General features: G+C 41.6%; 1 protein-coding gene across 1 annotated transcript in view; it reads right to left on the bottom strand.

Moving 5' to 3' along the window:
* Positions 1–22,465, bottom strand: part of NSUN5 (NOP2/Sun RNA methyltransferase 5) — a 32,494-nt gene that overhangs the window by 9,329 nt on the left and 700 nt on the right. Inside the window, exons 3-4 of the mRNA XM_059895837.1 lie at positions 22,126–22,300; positions 21,921–22,029 (exon numbers count right to left, since the gene is read on the bottom strand). Of these exons, the coding sequence (XP_059751820.1) occupies positions 21,921–22,029; positions 22,126–22,300 (284 nt within the window). The remainder of the gene's footprint in view (positions 1–21,920; positions 22,030–22,125; positions 22,301–22,465) is intronic.

The raw sequence follows: 22,465 nt of genomic DNA, 5'->3' as shown, positions 1-22,465 counted from the left end.
ACACATTAGACCAGTTGGACTTAATCGATATCTACAGGACGTTTCATCCCAGAACAGCAGAATACACATTCAAGTGCACATGGAATATTCTCCAGATAAATCACATGCTAGGCCACAAAACAAGTCTCACCAAATTTAAGAGACTATATCAAACATTTTTTCCAACTACAACAGTATGAAACTAGAAATCAATCACAGGAAGAAAAATGGGAAAAACACAAACACATGGAAACTAAACAATACACTACAAAAAAGCCCCAATGGGTCAATGAAGAACTCAAAAAGGAAATCAGAAAATACCTTAAGACAAACAAAAAAAAAAACGCAACTTTCCAAAACCTATGGGATGCAGCAAAAGCAGTTCTAAGAGAGCAGTTTATAGCAATACAGGCCTACCTCAAGAAACAAGAAAACTTTCAAATGATCAACGTAACCTATCATCTAAAAGAATCAGAAAAAGAAGAACAAAGCCCAATGTAAGCAGAAAGAAGAAAATAATAAAGAGAAGAAATAAAATAGAGACCAAAAAACAAACAAAAAAAAGTAGAAAAGATCAATGAAACCAAAACCTGATTTTTTTTTGAAAGGATAAAATTGATAAGCCTTTAACCAGGCTCATCAAGAAAAAAAGAGAGCGGACCCAAATAAAAGAAATGAAAAAGGAAATATTACAACCAATATCATAGAGATTAAAAAAATTTAAGATCCCATTTGTTCATTTTTAATTTTCATTACTCTAGGAGGTGGGTCAAAAAAGATGTTGCTGTGATTTATGTCATAGAGTGTTCTGCCTGTTTGCCTCTAAGAGTTTTATAGTATCTGGCCTTACATTTAGGTCTTTAATCCATTTTGAGTTTATTTTTGTGTATGGTGTTAGGGAGTGTTCCAATCTCATTCTTTTACATGCAGCTGTCCAGTTTTCCCAGCACCACTTATTGAAGAGGCTATCTTTGCTCTATTGTATATTCTGGCCTCCTCTGTCGTAGATTAGGTGACCACAGGTGTGTGTGTTTATCTCTGGGCTATCCTTTTCCATTGATCTATATTTCTGTTTTTGTGCCAGTACCATACTGTCTTGATTACTGTAGCTTTGTAGTATAGTCTTAAGTCAGGGAGCCTGATTCCTCCAGCTCCATTTTTGTTTCTCAAGATTGCTTTGGCTATTCGAGGTCTCAAAGGAAACCATAAATAAGACGAGAAGACAACCCTCAGAATGGGAGAAAATATTTGCAAGTGAAGCAACTGACAAAGGACTGCTCTCTAAAATATACAAGCAGCTCATACAACTCAATATCAAAAAAACAAACAACCCAATCAAAAAATGGGCAGAAGACCTAAATAGACATTTTTCTAAAGAAGACATACAGATGGCCAACAAACACATGAAAAGACGCTCAACATCACTATTAGAGAAATGCAAATCAAAATTACGAGGTACCACCTCACACTGGTCAGAATGGCCATCATCAAAAAACCTACAAACAATAAATGCTGGAGAGGGTGTTGAGAAAAGGGAACCCTCATGCACTGTTGTTGGGACAACAATTGATTCAGCCACAATGGAAAACAGTATGGAGTTTCCTTAAAAAACTAAAAACAGAACTATCATATGACCCAACAATCCCACTACTGGGCATATACCCACAGAAAACCGTAATTCAAAAAAACATATGCACCCCAATGTTCATTTCAGCACTATTTACAACAGCCAGGACATGGACGCAACCTAAATGTCCATCAACAGAGGAAAGGATAAAGAAGATGTGGTACATATATACAATGGAATATTACTCAGCCATAAAAAGGAATGAAATTGGGTCATTTGTAGAGACGTGGATGGACCTAGAGAATGTCATACAGAGTGAAGTCAGAAAGAGAAAACCAAATATCTTATAATAACGCATATATGTGGGATCTAGAAAATGGTATAGGTGCTTGCAAAGCAGAAATAGAGACACAGACGTTGAGAACAAATGTATGGACAGCAAGGGGGAAAGGGGTGGGGTGGGAGGAAGTGAGAGACTGGGATTGACACATATACATTATTGATACTATGTATAAAACAGACAACTGGTGAGAACATACTGTACAGCACAAGGAACTCTACCTAATGCACTGTGGTAACCTAAATGGGAAGGAAGTCCAAAGGGAGGGGATATCTATATGTGTATGGCTGATTTCATTCTGTTGTGCAGTGGAGGCTAACACACATTGTAAAGCAACTATACTCCAATAAAAACTAATTTAAAAAAATCAATCTGAAAAAACAACATAAGAGAATACTATGAACAAACAGTTACATGCCAACAAAAGACAACCTAGAAGAAACGGATAAACTTCTAAAAACATACAATCCTACAAGACTGAATCAGGAAGAAACAGACAATCTGAAGAGACCAATCACTAGTAGTAAAATTGAATCAGTAATCAAAAAACTCCCAGCAAACAAAAGTCCAGGACCAGATGGTTTCACAGGGGAATTCTACCAAATATATAAGGAAGAGCTAATACCTATCCTTCTCAAACTATTACGAAAAACTGAAGACAGAACACTCCCATATTCATTCTACAAGGTCACCATTACCCTGCTACCAAAACCAGACAAAGAAACACTCCAAAAAAAAGAGAAAATTACAGGCCAATATCTCTGATTAATATGGATGCAAAAATCCTCAACAAAATATTCGCAAGCTGAATTCAACAATATATAAAAAGGATCATACACCATAATCAAGTGGTATTTATTCCAGGGATGGTTCAATATCCCCAAATCAATCAACGTGATACACCACATCAACAAAAGGAAGGATAAAAATCACAAGACCATCTCAATAAATGCAGAAAAAGCATCTGAAAAAATTCAACATCTATTCATGATGAAAACTCTCATCAAAGTTGGTATTAAAGGAACATATCTCAACATAACAAAGTCTGTATATGACAAACCCATTGAGTATATCATACTCAATGGGGAAAAGCTGAAAGCTTTTCCTCTAAAATCAGGAATAAGACAAGGATGCCCACTCTAGCCACTTCTATTTAACACAGTACTGGAAGTCCTATCCAAAGCAATCAGACAAGAAAAGGAAATAAAAATGCATCCAAATTGGAAGGGAAGTAAAACTATCACTATTTACAGATGACAAGATAAAGAAAACCCTAAAGTTGCCACAAAAAAACTATTCATTAGAACTAAATAATGAATCCAGTAAAGTTGCAGGGTATAAGATTATCATTATACACTTTTCTGTGCACTAATAATGAACTATTAGAAAGAGAAAGCAAGAAAACAATCCTGTTCAAAAGTGCATCAAAAAGAATTAAATACCTAGGAATAAACTTAACCACAGAGGTAAAAGACCTATACTGTGAAAACTATGACACTGATGAAGGAAACTGAGATGATACAAAGAAATGGAAAGATACCCATACTAAGGGATTGGAAGAATTAAAATTGTTAAAATGTCCAGACTATCCAAAACAATCTCCAGATTTAATGCAATCCCTATCAAAATACCCATGACATTTTTCATAGAACTAGAACAAATAATCTTAAAGTTTATATGGAACCACAAAAGACCCTGAATAGCCAAAGCAATCTTGAGAAAAAAGAACAAAGCTGGAGATATGAAGCTCCCAGACTTCAGACTCTACTACAAAGCTACACTAATCAAAACAGTAAGGTACTGGCCAAAAAACAGACACACAGATCAATGAAACAGAACAGAGAGCCCAGAAATAAACCCACAAACTTATGGTCAATTAATCTATGACAACAGAGGCAAGAATATACAAAAGGGAAAAGACAAAGTCTCTTCAATAGGTGGTGCTAGGAAAATCAGACAGCTATATGTAAAAGAATGAAATTAGAACATTTTCTCACACCATATACAAAAATAAACTCAAATCAATTAAAGACCTACATGTAAGACGAGAAACCAAAAGACTCCTAGAAGAAAACATAGGCAGAACACTCTTTGACATAAATTGTAGGGGAATTTGCTGGCGGTCCAGTGGTTAGGACTCTGTCCTTCCACTGCAGGGGGCACGGGTTCAATCCCTGGTCAGGGAACGAACAAAGATTCTACAAGCTGCGTAGCACAGCCAAAAAAAAAAAAAAAACTAGCAATTTTTTTTTTTTTTATCTGTCTCCTACGGCAAAGGAAACAAAATAAAAAATAAATAAACAGGACTAGTTAAACTTAAAAGCTTTGGCACAGCAAAGGAAACCACTGACAAAATGAAAAGACAACCTACTGAATGACAGAAAATATTCACAAATGATATGACTGATAGGGATTAATATCCAAAAACATATAAACAGCTAAGACAACTCAACATCAAAAATACAAACAACCCGATTAAAAAAACGGGGAGAAGGCATGAATAGACATTTTTCCAAAGAAGACATACAGATGGCCAACAGGCATATGAAAAGATGCTCAACATTGCTAATCAGAGACATGCAAATCAAAACCACAATGAGATATCACCTCACACCCATCAGCCGTCAGAAAGGCCATCATCAAAAAGAACACAAATAACAAATGTTGGCAAGGATGTGGAGAAAAGGGAACTCTAGTACACTGCTGGTGGGAATGTAAATTGGTGCAGCCACTATGGAAAAACAGTATGAAGGTCACTCAAAAAACTAAAAATATAACTACCATATGATCCAGCAATTCTACTCCTGGGTATATATGTGAAGAAAATGAAGTAACACTAATTTGAAAAGATATGTGCACTCCAATGTTCATAGCAGCATTATTTACAATAGCCAAGATACTGAAGCAACCTCAGTGTCCATCGATAGATGAATGGATAAAGAAAATGTGGCATACATACACAATGGACTATTACTCTGCCATAAAGAATGAAATTCTGCCATTTGCAACAACGTGGACAAACTTGGAGGGTATTATGCTTAGTGAAATAGAGAAAGACAAATTCTGTATGTTATCACTTACATGTGGAATGTGAAAATAAATTAACAAATACAACAAAACAGAAACAGATTCACAGATATAGAGAACACCACAGTGGTTACCAGTGGGGAGGGGGAAGGAGGGAGGGGCAAGATAGAGGTAGGGGATTAAGAGGTACGGTACAGATAATGTAGCCAATATTTTATAATAACTTTAAATGGAGTATAATCTATAAAAATATTGAATCACTATGTTGTGTATCTGAAACTAATATAATATTGTAAATTGACTACACTTCAACTTAGGAAAAAAAAACCAGTATGGTATTGGCATGAATACAGACACAGATCAACGAATCAGAATAGAGAACCCAGAAATTAACCCACAAATATATGGTCAAGTATACAGTTAAGGAGCCAAGAATATACAATGAGGAAAGGACAGTCTCCTCAATAGATGGCATTGAGAAAACTGGACAGCTGCAAATAAAAGAATGAAACTGGACCACTATCTTACACCGCACACAATAAACTAACTCAAAATGGATTAAAGACTTGAATGTATGCAGCATATTACTCAGCTATAAAAAAGAATGAAATCTTGCCATTTGTTGACAACATGGATGGACCTAGGGGTTATTATACTAAGTGAAATAAGTCAGACAGAGAAAGAAAAATACTATATGATTTCACTTATATGTGGAATGTAGAAAAAAAACCAAATGAATAAACATAACAAAACAGAAACAGAGTTACAGATACCGAGAACAGGTGATTGCCAGAGGGGAGGAGGGTGGCAGGGAGGAGAGAAATAGGTGAGGGAGATTAAGAGGTACAAGCTTCCAGTTACAAAAAAAATGAGTCGGTCTTCCCTGGTGGCACAGTGGTTAAGAATCCGCCTGCCAATGCAGGGGACACGGGTTCGAGCCCTGGTCCGGGAAGATCCCACATGCCGCGGTGCAACTAAGCCTGTGTGCCACAACTACTGAGCCTGCACTTTAGAGCCCACGAGCCACAACTACTGAGCCCACATGCCACAACTACTGAAGCCCGCGTGCCTAGAGCCCATGCTCCACAACAAGAGAAACCACTGCAACAAGAAGCCCGTGCACCGCAACGAAGAGTAGCCCCTGCTTGCTGCAACTAGAGAAAGCCCGCGTGCAGCAACGAAGACCCAATGCAGCCAAAAATAAATAAATTAAATAAATAAATTTTTTTAAAAAATGAGTCATGGGTATGAAATGTACAGTATGGGAAATATAGTCAATAACTATGTAATATCTTTGTATGGTGATGGATGGTAACTAGACTTATCAATTGTGGTGATCGTTTTGAAATGTACAGAAATATCAAATCACTATGCTGTGTAACATGAATTACACGTGTTTTTGAATTACTTCAAAAACAAACAAACCAACTCATAGAAAATGAGATCAGATTTGCGGTTACCAGAGATGAGGGGGAACTGGATGAAGGTAGTCAAAAGGTACAAACTTCCAGTTATACAATAAAGTATTAGGAACGTAACATACACCATGATAAATATAACTAATACTGATATATGTTATATATGAAAGTTAAGAGAATAAATCCTAAGAGTTCTCATCACAAGGAAAAATATATTTCTTTTCCATCTCTTTCATTCTGTATCTATGTTAGATGATAGATGTTCACTAAACTTGCTGTGGTCACCATTTCATGATGTATATAAGTGAAATCATTATGCTGTACACCTCAGACTTCTACTGTGCTGTATGTCAATCACATCTCAATAAAACTGAACGGAAAATAAAAGACTTGTATGTAAAACCTGAAACCATAAAATGCCTAGAAGAAAACAGGTGTAAGCTCCTTTACATCATTCTTGGCAATGATTTCTTGGATTTGACACCAAAAGCAAAGGCAACAAAAGCAAACAAAACAAACAAACACAAAAACCAAGTGACACTACCTCAAAGCTTCTGCACAGCAAAGGAAACCATCAACAAAATGAAAAGGCAATCTATGGAATGGGGGAAAATATTTGCAAATCATGTATCTGATAAGGGCTTAATATCCAAAATACACAGCGAACTCATACAACTCAATAGTTTATTAAAAAACACCCAATTAAAAAATGGGCAGAGCCTCTAAAGAGACATTTTTCCAAAGAAGACATACAGATGGCCAACAGGTACACTGTATGGTTGTTAGCATAAGTGACACCATCATAAGTCAGGACAGTCTCTCCTGTCCTGCTGACTCTACTCAGGACTGTACTGTGCAGTAAATCTTCTCTGCCGTCAAGGGCTTTGTAGTTAATACATAGTGTTTAATAATCATTAGGACCAGGTGGCCTCTATGCTCTGTTAGTCCCCAAACAATGATGAAAACCTTCGCTGGTGTATTCCCAGCACCCGTGAGACTCATTACCGATTTATAAATCTTGACTTAGGAATGCACGCCCTGTTTCCAAGGACCTACCCGCATACCCTAGGTTAACTATAAAATTGTCCCATTGGCCCCTCTGCTGTGCAGAGTGCAGCAACGAATGCTTCCAGATTGTTGTCTGACCAATCCCATCCTGTAAGTTACCCTATAATAAACTGATCCATTGATTATCTAGACCTGCCGGCCTCATTTTTTGGCCTCAAGATGCCTTCTCAGTTCAGTGGGCACTTTTCATTCCCTCCATCCTCCAACAATTGGCAAGCCAGTCAGGAAACTGAAAACGACACAGGAATGGGTAAAGGGGCAGTAAAGCCCATTGATGGTAGGGGAAATCCCAGTCTGGCCAGCCACTTCCACGTGCAGTGATCTGGCTAGGCTTAGGGAACACTTGCAGCCAGTGTGTGAGTACAGGGATGCCCCCAAACACCAAAGGGCTTATCAGATGTATCAGCTGAAGCGGTGGGAAAGCAAAAAGTGGAAAAGCAAAGTAAGCTATTGCATTGCATGACCTTTGTTATGCGCTCTAAGGATTGGCACAGAAAAAGAATTACAGCTCAACAGGGAACTAAAGAAGACTAAAGAGGCGCCGGCATTAGAAAGGGATGTCCAGATGGCATGTTCCACCACTTCAGACATATGTTAAATACAACAGGAAGAACATGTTGAAGTGATAACACGTAAGATGCCTAAAATGCAGGGCCACAGGCTGCTCCATTGAAACGTGAGGACCTTTTCACAGGAGAACTGGGACTCCCAGAGGTGGGATCCTTGGGATAACTACATGTCAGAAGATGTGGACATAACTCTAGAGGAGGAAGACCTGCAGGCACAACCTCTGATCCAAACTACAACACAGGCCACTAGGGAGCCAGGAGATAACCGAGAGGAGATCCCTAGAAGCCAAGACACAACTGTGCGGGGATATTTCTCCACTGAGTTAGAATTCACTGGCAGGTTTAAACAAAAGAGTAGGAAAGGAATTGCAGCCTGGGTGCTCTGCTCATGGGATACTGGGAGAAATGGTATTATGTTAAATGAGTCAGAAATGTCAAAAATGGCCTTGGTCACAGCACAGCCCACCCTCCAGCAACATCTGTGTGCAGCTGGGTTGGGAGAAACCCAAGGGTGGCTATAGCCACCTTGATTGACTCGATACGTGCAGGTATACACAAGGCTGGGCCAAATGAGGGGGATGTGCCGTCCCCACCCTGAAGATGGGCATCTACGCCAGAGTTACAAGAAATAGCAAGAGGAACTGGGAACAAAGCATGCTATCTATGCTCCTAATTTCCGAGAACTTGATGAGGAGTTATTTACAACAGGCATAAAGGATGGTATCCTGCAGTCTACTCTAGGAGCTTGGTACGGGACCTTAGTTTCAGTGTTGGCCCCAATGGTGAATTGACTCATTCAGACGGGGCGGCCATGATAGCTGATCTAAGCAAAACTGAAAAGATCTGGCATAAGGGAAATAGAAGGGGAGATCAAGGCAAAGAGAAAGAAACCAAAAAGTGAGGAAACTAAACAAAGGGGCCCAACTAGAATTTCCCACAATTATGGCAAGACCTGGTATTAGTGGAACCCCTAAGGAGAATATAGATAACCTAATCCGATCCTTTTAACCTCATGGAAAGCATTACTATTCTGACAGCAAAAGAAAAAGAGGAACAGGCTTAAGCCTATGCTCCACAAGGGCAGGAAGATAAAGAACAGGGGTGCATACCCCCCACTCCTAGGGGTTAGGGGTGAAGTCAAGGTTGCTCCTTGGTGCGGGCCACAGGGGGCAACTGGAGGTCCCATATTGAACTATTTATTAGTCCCGCACCAATAAACAGACTGTCCTGGCTTTAACAGACACTGTGCCAAGTGCACCCTGATTTAAGGGAATCCATCCAAGTTCCAAGGGGAAATAACGAGCCACTGATGGACATGGAGGCCAGAGGTGAGGATGAAACAAGTGAGCCTGTATCTATAAAGTGGAAGACCCCCCCAGCCCCCGGACCCTGCTCGTCCCTTTCTGGTTTATATTTTCCCCATACCCGAGTACCTTTCGGGTGTGGATGTCCTGCAGGACCTGGGCCTCGTCACCACCATGAGCGAGTTCCACTTATGGATCCGAGCAGTCAAGCCTGCAATGGCGGGTCACGGTAAACGCGACCCTGTAAAGTTGCCTATCCCGTGGAGAGTGGTGGCAATAAAACAATACCACCTACCTGGGGGACAGGAAAAAATAACAACTACCGTCAAGGAATTAGGGAAGGTGGAGGTTAAAAGACCGGCACAAAGCCCGCTAAATAGCCCCACGTGGCTGGTGGAAAAACCAAACCTGGCGCATGATAGTAGATTACAGAGAATTAAACAAGGCAACACCCCCCTATCTATGCAGCAGTTCCAAACAGCCCAACTCCTGGATCCAATTCCTCTTCCCTTTAGACAGATCACTGTGTCTTAGGTTTGTCTAATACCTTTTTCAGCACACCCTGAGATAAGGAGTCCCAGGACCAGTTCGCCTTCACGTGGGATGGGAGACAACACTTTTATTGTCTTACCCCAAGGTTGTCTGCATCGTCCTGCTGTATGTCATGGGATGGTGGCCTGAGATTTGGAGAACTGGGCTTTCCCTCCCTCTTTAGTTTTCTATCATTACATCGATGACATGTCAAGCTGTGATGTCTTGCGCTCTCTTCCCCAAGCCACTACGCCTCTTCAGGAACATTTAAAAGCACAGGGATGGGAGGCAGATGCCAACAAGGTGCAAAGACGGAGACAGTCAGTAAAGCTCTTAGGAGTTACCTGGTCTGGCAAGACTAAAGTGATGCCTAAGGCTGTTTTGATAAAACACAGGTGTATCCCATGCCCTGACATGTAAAAGAACTACAGGTCTTTATAGGTCTGCTAGGGTACTGGCACCCTTCTATTCCCCACCTTGCCCAGATATTAAAACCACTATATGCTTTAATGAAAAAGAGAACAATCTGGGACTGGAATACCCCACAAGAGGCTTCTGCAAAGGCCAAGCTGATTGTCCAAGGACTGAGGGTGTTAATGCCAGATGCAAGTTGCGAATTGGATTTAAGTATATATCCAGATGGGTTTGGGTGGAGGCTCTGGCAGCAACAAAATGGGAAATAAGTCCCACTAGGAGTTTGGTCTCAATAACGGAAAGGGGCAGAGAACCGGTATGGTCCTAAAGAAAAACAACTGTCAGCAGTTTATCTAGCCTTACGACAAACCAAGGGTCTGACCACTGACCTACCGGCTGACATACAGAATTCCTGCCTGTGTGCGACTGAGCACCTTACAAAGTGCAAGGCTACCTTCAGCAGAAAAGCACCCTCTCCCGGGAGGTGCATGCCTGATTAGGGCCGGTGACCTACAGCGACCCACCAAAGACCCCCACAACATCACCTGCTGCACCCCCTCTACCACAGGTACAGGGAGATACCGGGATGCCCCCTGCTGATACATGATACACGATGTCAGCTGTAGGGCCGAGCCACTCGGTGGTCCTCCACAGCTGTTTGTTTGGCTCCGGATGTCATCTGGTTCAAGACACTGAACAAAGTAGTCAGTGGGCAGAACCCAGAGCCGCGTGGCTGGTGATTACCCACAAACCCATGCCCCTCAAGCTTGCCACTTGGCATAAAAATAATCGGAAAATATTAAATAAACCTCTGTGGGGGGCTGAATTGAGGGCTGATATCTGGACTGCCTGCGCGCAACCAGGTGCCAGCGTGACCTTATGGCACTCGTCAACTCGGCCTGGTCATCACGAAGCAGCTGCATTAGCAAGAGCTTTGTTGCTGGAAGAATTACAGACCCCCTCTGACGTGGCAGACTGGCTCCATCGAAAGTCGGGACACAGAGGCCCCAAAACTTGGGAAATAGTAAAAAAGCAGCATTTGCCTCTCCAATACACGGACCTCCGAGTCACAGATAAGGATGGCCCTCAGTGTCCTTTGAAATGCCACCCTCTTCGACACACCCCAGGGTACACTGGACTCTCTGACTGTCCAGTTACCAGATGACAAGCGGACTACATAGGGCCTTTGCCAGTGTCAGAAGGACATAAATATACTCCAACCTGTGCTGACACAGCCACTGGACTGATGCAAACCTTTACCAGTAAGAAAACCTACCAGGCTGCAACAATCAAAGGCCCATCAAAATTGGAAGTTATGTATGGAACACCAGCCCAAACTGACATGAACAAGGAATCATTTCACTGGACGTGAAATACAAGAGTGGGCAGAAACCCCGAGAAATACTTTGAATTTTCCATCTACCATACAATCCCACCGCACCTGGCCTTATAGAGCATGTCAATGACATGTCAGAAGCCACGTTAAAAGCCCCATCTCCTGACTGCACGTGAAGAGGTTGGTCCCTCCCCACCCCCTCCACGTTGAGGTCTGAAACTATCAAACGATTAAATGCTGCCCCCAGGATGACAACCTGCAGATGAATGGCTACCTGACCAGAAGCCAAGAGCCTGAGAGTGCAGGCTCAGCAGGGAGGCCTTAAGCCTACCCTGGAGGAAGGTCTCCTTTCGCCACTGCCACAGGACCTCTAACCTAGTGTTACTGTAATTCATTAGCATTTAAATTGGCCTCCCCCTCCCAGGTGGCTTGGTATCCTAATCCCTTGGGGCATGGGACTTGCCTGGGTATTGCCTTCCTTCAATCAGGCCTTTTATATGGGAATGGGCCCCACACAGACCCAAATCTCCTCTCCAAAGCATTAGCACAATGAGCTGAAGTGGGTTTGCTCATGTGGGTTCCTGCTGAGGCCCCAGGTACTGAACACATTAAAGGACAAAATGTGTCATACCACCTGCCAGGAAAAAGGCCAAAACCAGGGGTGGTTTTGGCCAATGGTGATCAAACAGCTACAGTGCTACTCACAAATGAGGATCTGCCTACCTTTCACCCCTGAAACATCTGTCTTATCACTCACAGTGTTTGCCTCATAGACTCCCTGGATCTGGTTACCGGAAATGTCCTCCTCTCCTGGGCCTCAACATATGCGAAGGTCCACAATCGCTCTGAGTGCTGGGTCTGCGGCCTGTCTCCAATGCAGAGGAGATGCTGTGGACAGTTCATCTGTCCCACAGAACGGAACAATGGCTTGGTGACCAAAATCCCCTTGGTGATCCGGTTCCTATACATGAAAGTTCTTTTTGATTATAGTGACTCTAAACAATATGTTTTTTCCCTGGTGCAAAACCGGTCAAGTAATCCCTGGATTCCCACAGCTTATATTGGGATGGCTTAGTGTGGCTGGGGGCTGCACACGGAGTCTTGATGTCCAGAGCCCCCACCTGCATAGGAAGGACCAACCACACCCAAACAAATCACAGACGTATGGGGGGCTTCCCTTTTAAGTCTGCTGAGGAACTCACAACATATCAAATGATGAATGGACAGGAACGGAAGCAGCTTCCTACAGAACAGGCGACTTCACAGCTCCCAAACAAGGGATCTGGAAATGTGGAGCTTATTTGTGGCCTTACTTGCCCTATGAGTGAACGGGCCAATGCGCCTTCCCTTCTGGGCCGTACATACACCTCTTTACCAGGAGTTCCCTATAACCTTCCTGCTATTAAGTCCAGGTGGTGGGCCCATCATAGTATGTCATGGTGGGAATGGCGGACAAATGAGAAAACCAGTGTAAGTGCTAAACTAGAAACCCAGGTGTTAGCAATTTACCCCATCAGCTTTGAATGACTCCCATCTCTCCATGAAACCAGGAAACCACTCAAACGAGAAAGGTGGTGCTACAAAACCATATGGCCTTAGATATGCTGACAGCCTCACAGGGAAGGACATGCACCTTAACTGGGCAGGAATGCTGCATTTACACCTTCACATGAATCCAACGTAACTGATTAACACTCCCATATGAAAACAGTCATTAATCGAATGGATGAAATCCCCTTTGCTGATGCTTTACCCACTGGCTTACTTCTCTCCCAGGTAAATGGAGAACCATAGTTCTTAGTATACTTTTGTTTATTAGGAACCCTTTGTTCTTGCTACTTCTTATACTGTTACTTTGGGCTAGGGATACAAAAGCCACCTCTCGTCAAGATGTCAGGGGTGGAGTATATGGCGGTTAACATAACTGCCACAATCTTGGGCCCTTACAGTTTCTCCTGTCCTTCGGCTGATCCTACCCAGAACTGTACTGTGCAGTAAATCACTTCTATGTCATCAAGGCCTTTGCAGTCAATAGTGTTAATAATCATTAGGACCAGGTGGCCTCCGTGCTCTGTGAGTCCCCAATGATGAAAACCTTCACTGACATATTCCCAGTGCCCACAGGACTAGTTACCCGTTCATGAATCTTGACGTAAGAACACACGTCCTGCCTCCAAGCACCTACCCCCATACCCTAAGTTAACTATAAAATTGTCCCAATGGCCCCTCGGTGGTGCACAGTACAGGTGTGAATGCTCCCGGATCGCTGTCCGCCTGATCCAGATCCCATCCTGTGAGTAAGTTACCCTATAATAAACGGATCCATTGATTATCTGGAGCTGCCTGCCTCGTTTTCAGTCTCAAGATGCCTTCTCAGTTCGGTGGGCGCTTTTTGTTCCCTCTGTCCTCCAACATATGTGAAAAGATATTCTACATCACTAATCATCAGGGAAATGCAAATCAAAACCAAAATATCGGAGAGGAACTAAGGTGGTGGAGTAGAAGGACGTGCTCTCACTCCCTCTTGTGAGAACACCAGAATCACAACTAGCTGCTGAACAATCATCGACTGGAAGACACTGGAACTCACCAGAAAAGATACCCCACATCCAAAGACAAAGGAGAAGCCACAATGAGACAGTAGGAGGGGCGCAATCACAGTAAAATCAAATCCCATAACTGCTGGGTGGGTGACTCACAGACTGGAGAACACTTATACCACAGAAGTCCACCCACTGGAGTGAAGGTTCTGAGCCCCACGTCAGGCTTTCCAACCTGGGGGTCCGGCAACGGGAGGAGGAATTCCTAGAGAGTCAGACTTTGAAGCCTAGTGGGATTTGATCGCAGGACTTCAACAGGACTGGGGGAAAGAAGAGACTCCACACTTGGAGGGCACACACAAAGTAGTGTGTGCATCGGGACCCAGGGGAAGGAGCAGTGACCCCATAGGAGACTGAACCAGACCTACCTGCTAGTGTTGGAGGGTCTCCTGCAGAGGCCACGGGTGGCTGTGGCTCACCTGGGGACAAGGACACTGGCAGCAGAAGTTCTGGGAAGTAATCCTTGGCATGAGCCCTCCCAGAGTCTGTCATTAGCCCCACCAAAGAGCCCAGGTAGACTCCAGTATTGGGTTGCCTCAGGCCAAACAACCAACAGGGAAGGAACCCAGCCCCACCAATCAGCAGTCAAGTGGATTAAAGTTTTACTAAGCTCTGCCCACCAAAGCAACAGTCAGCTCTATGCACCACCAGTCCCTCCCATCAGGAAACTTACACAAGCCTCTTAGATAGCCTCATCCACCAGAGGGCAGACAGCAGAAGCAAAAAGAAATACAATCCTGCAGCCTGTGGAACAAAAACCACATTCACAGAAAGATAGACAAGATGAAAAGGCAGAGGGCTACATACCAGATGAAGGAACAAGATAAAACCCCAGAAAAACAACTAAATGAAGTGGAGATAGGCAACCTTCCAGAAAAAGAATTCAGAATAATGATAGTAAAGATGATCCAGGACCTCAGAAAAAGAATGGAGGCAAAGATCGAGAAGATGCAAGAAATGTTTAACAAAGACCTAGAGGGCTTCCCTGGTGGCACAGTGGTTGAGAATCTGCCTGCCAATGCAGGGTTCAAGCCCTGGTCTGGGAAGATCCCACATGCCACGGAGCAACTAGGCCCGTGAGCCACAATTACTGAGCCTGCGCGTCTGGAGCCTGTGCTCTGCAACAAGAGAGGCCGCGATAGTGAGAGGCCCGTGCACTGCGAAGAAGAGTGGCCCCCGCTTGCCACAACTAGAGAAAGCCCTCGCACAGAAACGAATACCCAACACAGCCAAAAATAAAAATAAATTAATTTAAAAAAAAAAAAAAACAAACACCTAGAATAATTACAGAACAAACAAACAGGGATGAACAATACAATAACTGAAATGAAAACTACACTAGAAGGAATCAACAGCAGAATAACTGAGGCAGAAGAATGGATAAGTGACCTGGAAGACAGAATGGTGGAATTCACTGCTGCAGAACAGAATAAAGAAAAAAGAATGAAAAGAAATGAAGACAGCCTAAGAGACCTCTGGGACAACATTAAACGCAACAACATTCGCATTATAGGGGTCCCAGAAGGAGAAGAGAGAGAGAAAGGACCAGAGAAAATATTTGAAGAGATTATAGTCGAAAACTTCCCTAACATGGGAAAGGAAATAGCCACCCAAGTCCAGGAAGCACAGCGACTCCCATACAGGATAAACCCGAGGAGAAACATGCCGAGACATATAATAATCAAACTGGCAAAAATTAAAGACAAAGAAAAATTATTGAAAGCAACAAGGGAAAAATGACAAATAACATACACGGGAACTTCCATAAGGTTAACAGCTGATTTCTCAGCAGAAACTCTACAAGCCAGAAGGGAGTGGCATGATATACTTAAAGTGATGAAAGGGAAGAACCTACAACCAAGATTACTCTACCTGGCAGGGATCTCATTCAGATTCGACAATGGAGAAATCAAAAGCTTTACAGACAAGCAAAAGCTAAGAGAATTCAGCACCACCAAACCAGCTCTACAACAAATGCTAAAGGAACTTCTCTAAGTGGGAAACACAAGAGAAGAAAGGGACCTACAAAAACAAACCCAAAACAATTAAGAAAATGGTCATAGGAACATACATATCGATTATTACCTTAAACGTGAATGGATTAAATGCTCCAACCAAAAGACACAGGCTTGATGAATGGATACAAAAACAAGACCCATATATATGCTGTCTACAAGAGACCCACTTCAGACCTAGGGACACATACAGACTGAAAGTGAGGGGATGGAAAAAGATATTCCATGCAAATGGAAATCAAAAGAAAGCTGGAGTAGCAATACTCGTATCAGATAAAATAGACTTTAAAATAAAGAATGTTACAAGAGACAAGGAAGGACACTACATAATGATCAAGGGATCAATCCAAGAAGAAGATATAACAATTATAAATATATATGCACCCAACATAGAAGCACCTCAATACATAAGGCAACTGCTTACAGCTATAAAAGAGGAAGTTGACAGTAACACAATAATAGTGGGGGACTTTAACACCTCACTTACACCAATGGACAGATCATCCAAAATGAAAATAAATAAGGAAACAGAAGCTTTAAATGATACAACAGACCAGATAGATTTAATTGATATTTATAGGACATCCCATCCAAAAACAGCAGATTACAATTTCTTCTCAAGTGCACATGGAACATTCTCCAGGATATATCACCTCTTGGGTCACAGATCAAGCCACAGTAAATTTAAGAAAACTGAAATCATATCAAGCATCTTTTCTGACCACAATGCTATGAGATTAGAAATGAATTACAGGGCTTCCCTGGTGGCACAGTGGTTGAGAGTCTGCCTGCCAACGCAGGCGACACGGGTTCGAGCCCTGGTCAGGGAAGATCCCACATGCCACAGAGCAGCTGTGCCCGTGAGCCACAATTACTGAGCCTGCGCGTCTGGAGCCTGTGCTCCACAAGAGAGGTCGCGACAGTGAGAGGCCCGCGCACCGCGATGAGGAGCGGCCCCCACTTGCCACAACTAGGGAAAGCCCTCGCACAGAAACAAAGACCCAACACAGCCATAAATTAAATAAATAAATAAATAAAATGACATCGTTTTTAAAAAAAAAGAGAGAAATGAATTACAGGGAAAAAAACATAAAAAACACAAACACATGGAAGCTAAACAATACATTACTAAATAACCAAGAGATCACTGAAGAAACCAAAGAGGAAATCAAAAAATACCTAGAAACAAATGACAATGAAAACACAACAATCCAAAACCTATGGGATGCAGCAAAACCAGTTCTAAGAGGGAAGTTTATAGCTATACAAGCTTACCTCACGAAACAAGAAAAAATCTCACATAAACAATCTAACCTTACACCTAAGGAACTAGAGAAAGAAGAACAAAGAAAACCCAAAGTTAGCAGAAGGAAAGAAATCATAAAGATCAGATCAGAAAAAAATGAAATAGAAACAAAGAAAACAATAGCAAAGATCAATAAAACTAAAAGCTGGTTCTTTGAGAAGATAAACAAAATTGATAAACCATTAGCCAGACTCATCAAGAAAAAGAGGGAGAGGACTCAAATCAATAAAATTAGAAGTGAAAAAGGAGAAGTTACAACAGACACCGCAGAAATACAAAGCATCCTAAGAGACTACTACAAGCAACTCTACGCCAATAAAATGGACAACCTGGAAGAAATGGACAAATTCTTAGAAAGATATAACCTTCCAAGACTGAACCAGGAAGAAATAGAAAATATGAACAGACCAATCACAAGTAATGAAATTGAAACTGTGGTTAAAAATCTTGCAACAAACAAAAGTCCAGGACCAGATGGCTTCACAGGTGAATTCTATCAAACAGTTAGAGAAGAGCTAACACCCATCCTTCTCAAACTCTTCCAAAAAATTGCAGAGGAAGGAACACTCCCAAACTCATTCTATGAGGCCACCATCACCCTGATACCAAAACCAGACAAAGATACTACAAAAAAAGAAAATTACAGACCAATATCACTGATGAATATAAATGTAAAAATCCTCAACAAAATACTAGCAAACAGAATCCAACAACACATTAAAAGGATCATACACCATGATCAAGTGGGATTTATCCCAGGGATGCAAGCATTCTTCAATATACACAAATCAATCAATGTGATACACCATATTAACAAACTGAAGCATAAAAACCATAAGATCATCTCAATAAATGCAGAAAAAGCTTTTGACAAAATTCAACACCCATTTATGATAAAAACTCTCCAGAAAGTGGGCATAGAGGGAACCTACCTCAGCATAATAAAGGCCATATACGACAAACCCACAGCAAACATCATTCTCAATGGTGAAAAAGTGAAAGCATTTCCTCTAAGATCAGGAACAAGACAAGGATGTCCACTCTCACCACTATTATTCAACATAGTTTTGGAAGTCCTAGCCACGGCAGTCAGAGAAGAAAAAGAAATAAAAGGAATACAAATTGGAAAAGAAGAAGTAACACTGTCACTGTTTGCAGATGACATGATACTATACATAGAGAATCCTAAAAATGCCACCAGAAAACTACTAGAGCTAATCAATGAATTTGGGAAAGTTGCAGGATACAAAATTAATGCACAGAAATCTCCTGCATTCCTATACACTAATGGTGAAAAGTCTGAAAGAGAAATTAAGGAAACACTTCCATTTACCACTGCAACAAAAAGAATAAAATACCTAGGAATAAACCTACCTAGGGAGACAAAAGACCTTTATGCAGAAAACTATAAGACACTGATGAAAGAAATTAAAGATGATACCAACAGATGGAGAGATATACCATGTTCTTGGATTGGAAGAATCAACATTGTGAAAATGACTATACTACCCAAAGCAATCTACAGATTCAATGCAATCCCTATCAAATTACCAATGGGATTTTTTACGGAACTAGAACAAAAAGTCTTAAAATTTGTATGGAGACACAAAAGACCCCGAACAGCCAAAGCAGTCTTGAGGGAAAAAAACGGAGCTGGAAGAATCAGACTCCCTGACTTCAGACTATACTACAAAGCTACAGTAATCAAGACAATATGGTACTGGCACAAAAACAGAAACATAGATCAATGGAACAAGATAGAAAGCCCAGAGATAAACCCACGCACCTATGGTCAACTAATCTATGACAAAGGAGGCAAGGATATACAATGGAGAAAAGACAGCCTCTTCAATAAGTGGTGATGGGAAAACTGGACAGCTACATGTAAAAGAATGAAATTAGAACACGCCCTAACACCATACACAAAAATAAACTCAAAATGGATTCAAGACCTAAATGTAAGACCAGACACTATAAAACTCTTAGAGGAAAACATAGGAAGAACACTCTTTGACATAAATCACAGCAGGATCTTTTTTGATCCACCTCCTAGAGTAATGGAAATAAAAACGAAAATAAACAAATGGGACCTCATGAAACTTCAAAGCTTTTGCACAGCAAAGGAAACCATAAACAAGATGAACAGACAACCCTCAGAATGGGAGAAAATATTTGCAAACGAATCAACGGACAAAAGATTAATCTCCAAAATATATAAACAGCTCATGCAGCTCAATATTAAAGAAACAAACAACCCAATCCAAAAATGGGCAGAAGACCTAAATAGACATTTCTCCAAAGAAGACATACAGATGGCCAAGAAGCACATGAAAAGCTGCTCAACATCACTAATTATTAGAGAAATGCAAATCAAAACTACAATGAGGTATCACCTCACACCAGTTAGAATGGGCATCATCAGAAAATCTACAAACATCAAATGCTGGAGAGGGTATGGAGAAAAGTGAACCCTCTTGCACTGTTGGTGGGAATGTAAATTGATACAACCACTATGGAAAACAGTATGGCAGTTCCTTAAAAAACTAAAAATAGAATTACCATATGATCCAGCAATCCCACTACTGGGCATATACCCAGAGAAAACCATAATTTAAAAAGACACATGCACCCCAGTGTTCATTGCAGCACTATTTACAATAGCCAGGTCATGGAAGCAACCTAAATGCCCATCGACAGACGAATGGATAAAGAAGGTGTAGTACATGTATACAATGGAGTATTACTCAGCCATAAAAAGGAACGAAATTGGGTCATTTGTAGAGATGTGGATGGATCTAGAGACTGTCATACAGAGTAAAGTAAGTCAGAAAAAGAAAAACAAATATCGTATATTAACACATATATGTGGAACCTAGAAAAATGGTACAGATGAACCAGTTTGCAGGGCAGAAATTGAGACACAGATGTAGAGAACAAACGTATGGACATCAAGGGGGGAAAGTGGCGTGGGGGAGGGGGGTGGTGGTGTGATGAATTGGGAGATTGGGATTGACATATATACACTAGTATGTATAAAACAGATAACTAATAAGAACCTGCTGTATAAAAACAACAACAACCAAAAAAAAAAAAAACCCAAAATATCACTTCACACCTGTTAGAATGGCTATTATCAAAAAGATAAGAAATAACAAGTGTTGGCAAAGATGTAGAGAAAAGGGAACACTTGTGCACTGTTGGTTAGAACATAAATTCGTGCAGCCACTATGGAAAACAGTATGGAGGTGCCTTAAAAATTAAAAATAGAACTACCATACAATCCATCAATTCTACTTCTGGGTGTTTATCCAAAGAACACAAAAACACTCAAAGAGATACATGCATCCCCATGTTCATTGCAGCATTATTTACAACAGCCAAGTCATGGAAATAACATAAGTGTCCATCAATGGAAGAAGTGGATAAAGAAATTGATACATATACACAACAGAATATTATTTAGCCAATGAAAAGAATAAAATCTTGCCATTTGCGACAACATGGATGGACCCTGACGGCATTATGCTAAATGAAGTTAAGTCACACACAGAGAGACATACGTTATATGATTTCACTTTTATGTGGAATCTAAAACAAAAACAAAAAACCAAGCTCATAAATACAGAGAACAGACTTGTGGTCACCAGAGACAGGGGGTGGGGTACAGGTGAGCGAAATGGGTGAAGGTTGTCACAGGGTACAAATTTCCAGTTATAAAATACGTCCCGGGAATGTAATGTGCAGCATGGTGACTACGGTTAATAATATTTAAAAGCTGCTAAGAGAATAAATGTTGAAAGTGCTCATCCAAAGGAAAAAAAATTCACAACTATGTATGGTGACGGATGCTAACTAGGCTTGTTCTAGTGACCATTACGCAATACGTGCAAATATCAAGTCATCACATTGTACACCTGAAACTAATAACGTGTTATATGTCAATTTTAAAAAAGGATGCTGCAAAATAATCCAATAATGCATAAAATAAAGCACACTGTTTTGGCAGCATTTCTCTTAAATCTTAAATTTTGAATGAATAACTTAACATTAAAAAAAAAAACAGTGCAGAGTTCAAAAGAAAGATGAATTTGGTTTGACACGTTCTGCGACTGTGGTGTCTGTGAAGCAGTAACATGAACCTGAGAGGAGAAAAATAGGACAGAAATCTAGACTGGGAGATAGAATGATCAGGTGAGAAATAGGAGTCAGAGCCAGAGAAGAAATTGAGGGATACATTTAGAAAAATGTATCAGTAAAACAGGGCTCCCAAGAGAACCACTGTTTAAAGGGTGAAGGAAGACAGGCCTTGAAAGGAAATGGAGAAACTGCTGGAAAAGTAGGAAGAAAACCTGGGCGCAGTCACAACCACCCTGACTCTCTCCCCACCGACCCCTTTCCCCAGGCTCCTTCCTAGATGAGGGCAGCCAGTCACGGTTCTAAACTCACCTGGAAGCCCGACCCTGGTAGGAGAAACCTTGTCTCTTAAAATAATCAACTGCATCCTCCGAGCAGGTCTTCAGAGTGTTCACTCGCACAAATCGAGGCACCTGGGAGGCTAGGAAACCATCAGCAGTGAGTGGGCAGGAACATGGATGGCCCTCTCCTGAGGGCCCGATGGCTATCTCCACCTCCACAACTCCTTCCAGCTCACCTGGGCCAGGTTTGGATCCCCCTTCCAACAGGTCCTCATTCTGGCTCACACCTCGGCGAACCTTGAGCCGGGCCAACTCGGCCTTCAGCCTTGCCTGGTGCCGGTCCAGCAGAGGCTTCCATCGGCCCCCGCGCCCTTTAAAGCCTCTTCCCAGCAATAACTCATATACTAGCACCTGGGGATGGGGAAAGGAAGACAGAAAACCTTGAGCATGAATATCTTGGAACGCCACAGTGTTGGAACTGGAAGAGCTAAACAGACCACCTGTCAAGACGGTAACAGGTAAAAGTGAGATACCTTATTCAAGGTCACACAAGAAATTAATGGCAGATACACGATT

This window comes from Balaenoptera ricei, chromosome 15 (genome assembly GCF_028023285.1).
Source record: "Balaenoptera ricei isolate mBalRic1 chromosome 15, mBalRic1.hap2, whole genome shotgun sequence".
Taxonomy (NCBI): domain Eukaryota; kingdom Metazoa; phylum Chordata; class Mammalia; order Artiodactyla; family Balaenopteridae; genus Balaenoptera; species Balaenoptera ricei.
The sequence above is the reverse complement of the archived record's forward strand: the minus strand, read 5'-3'. Positions and strand labels throughout refer to the sequence as shown.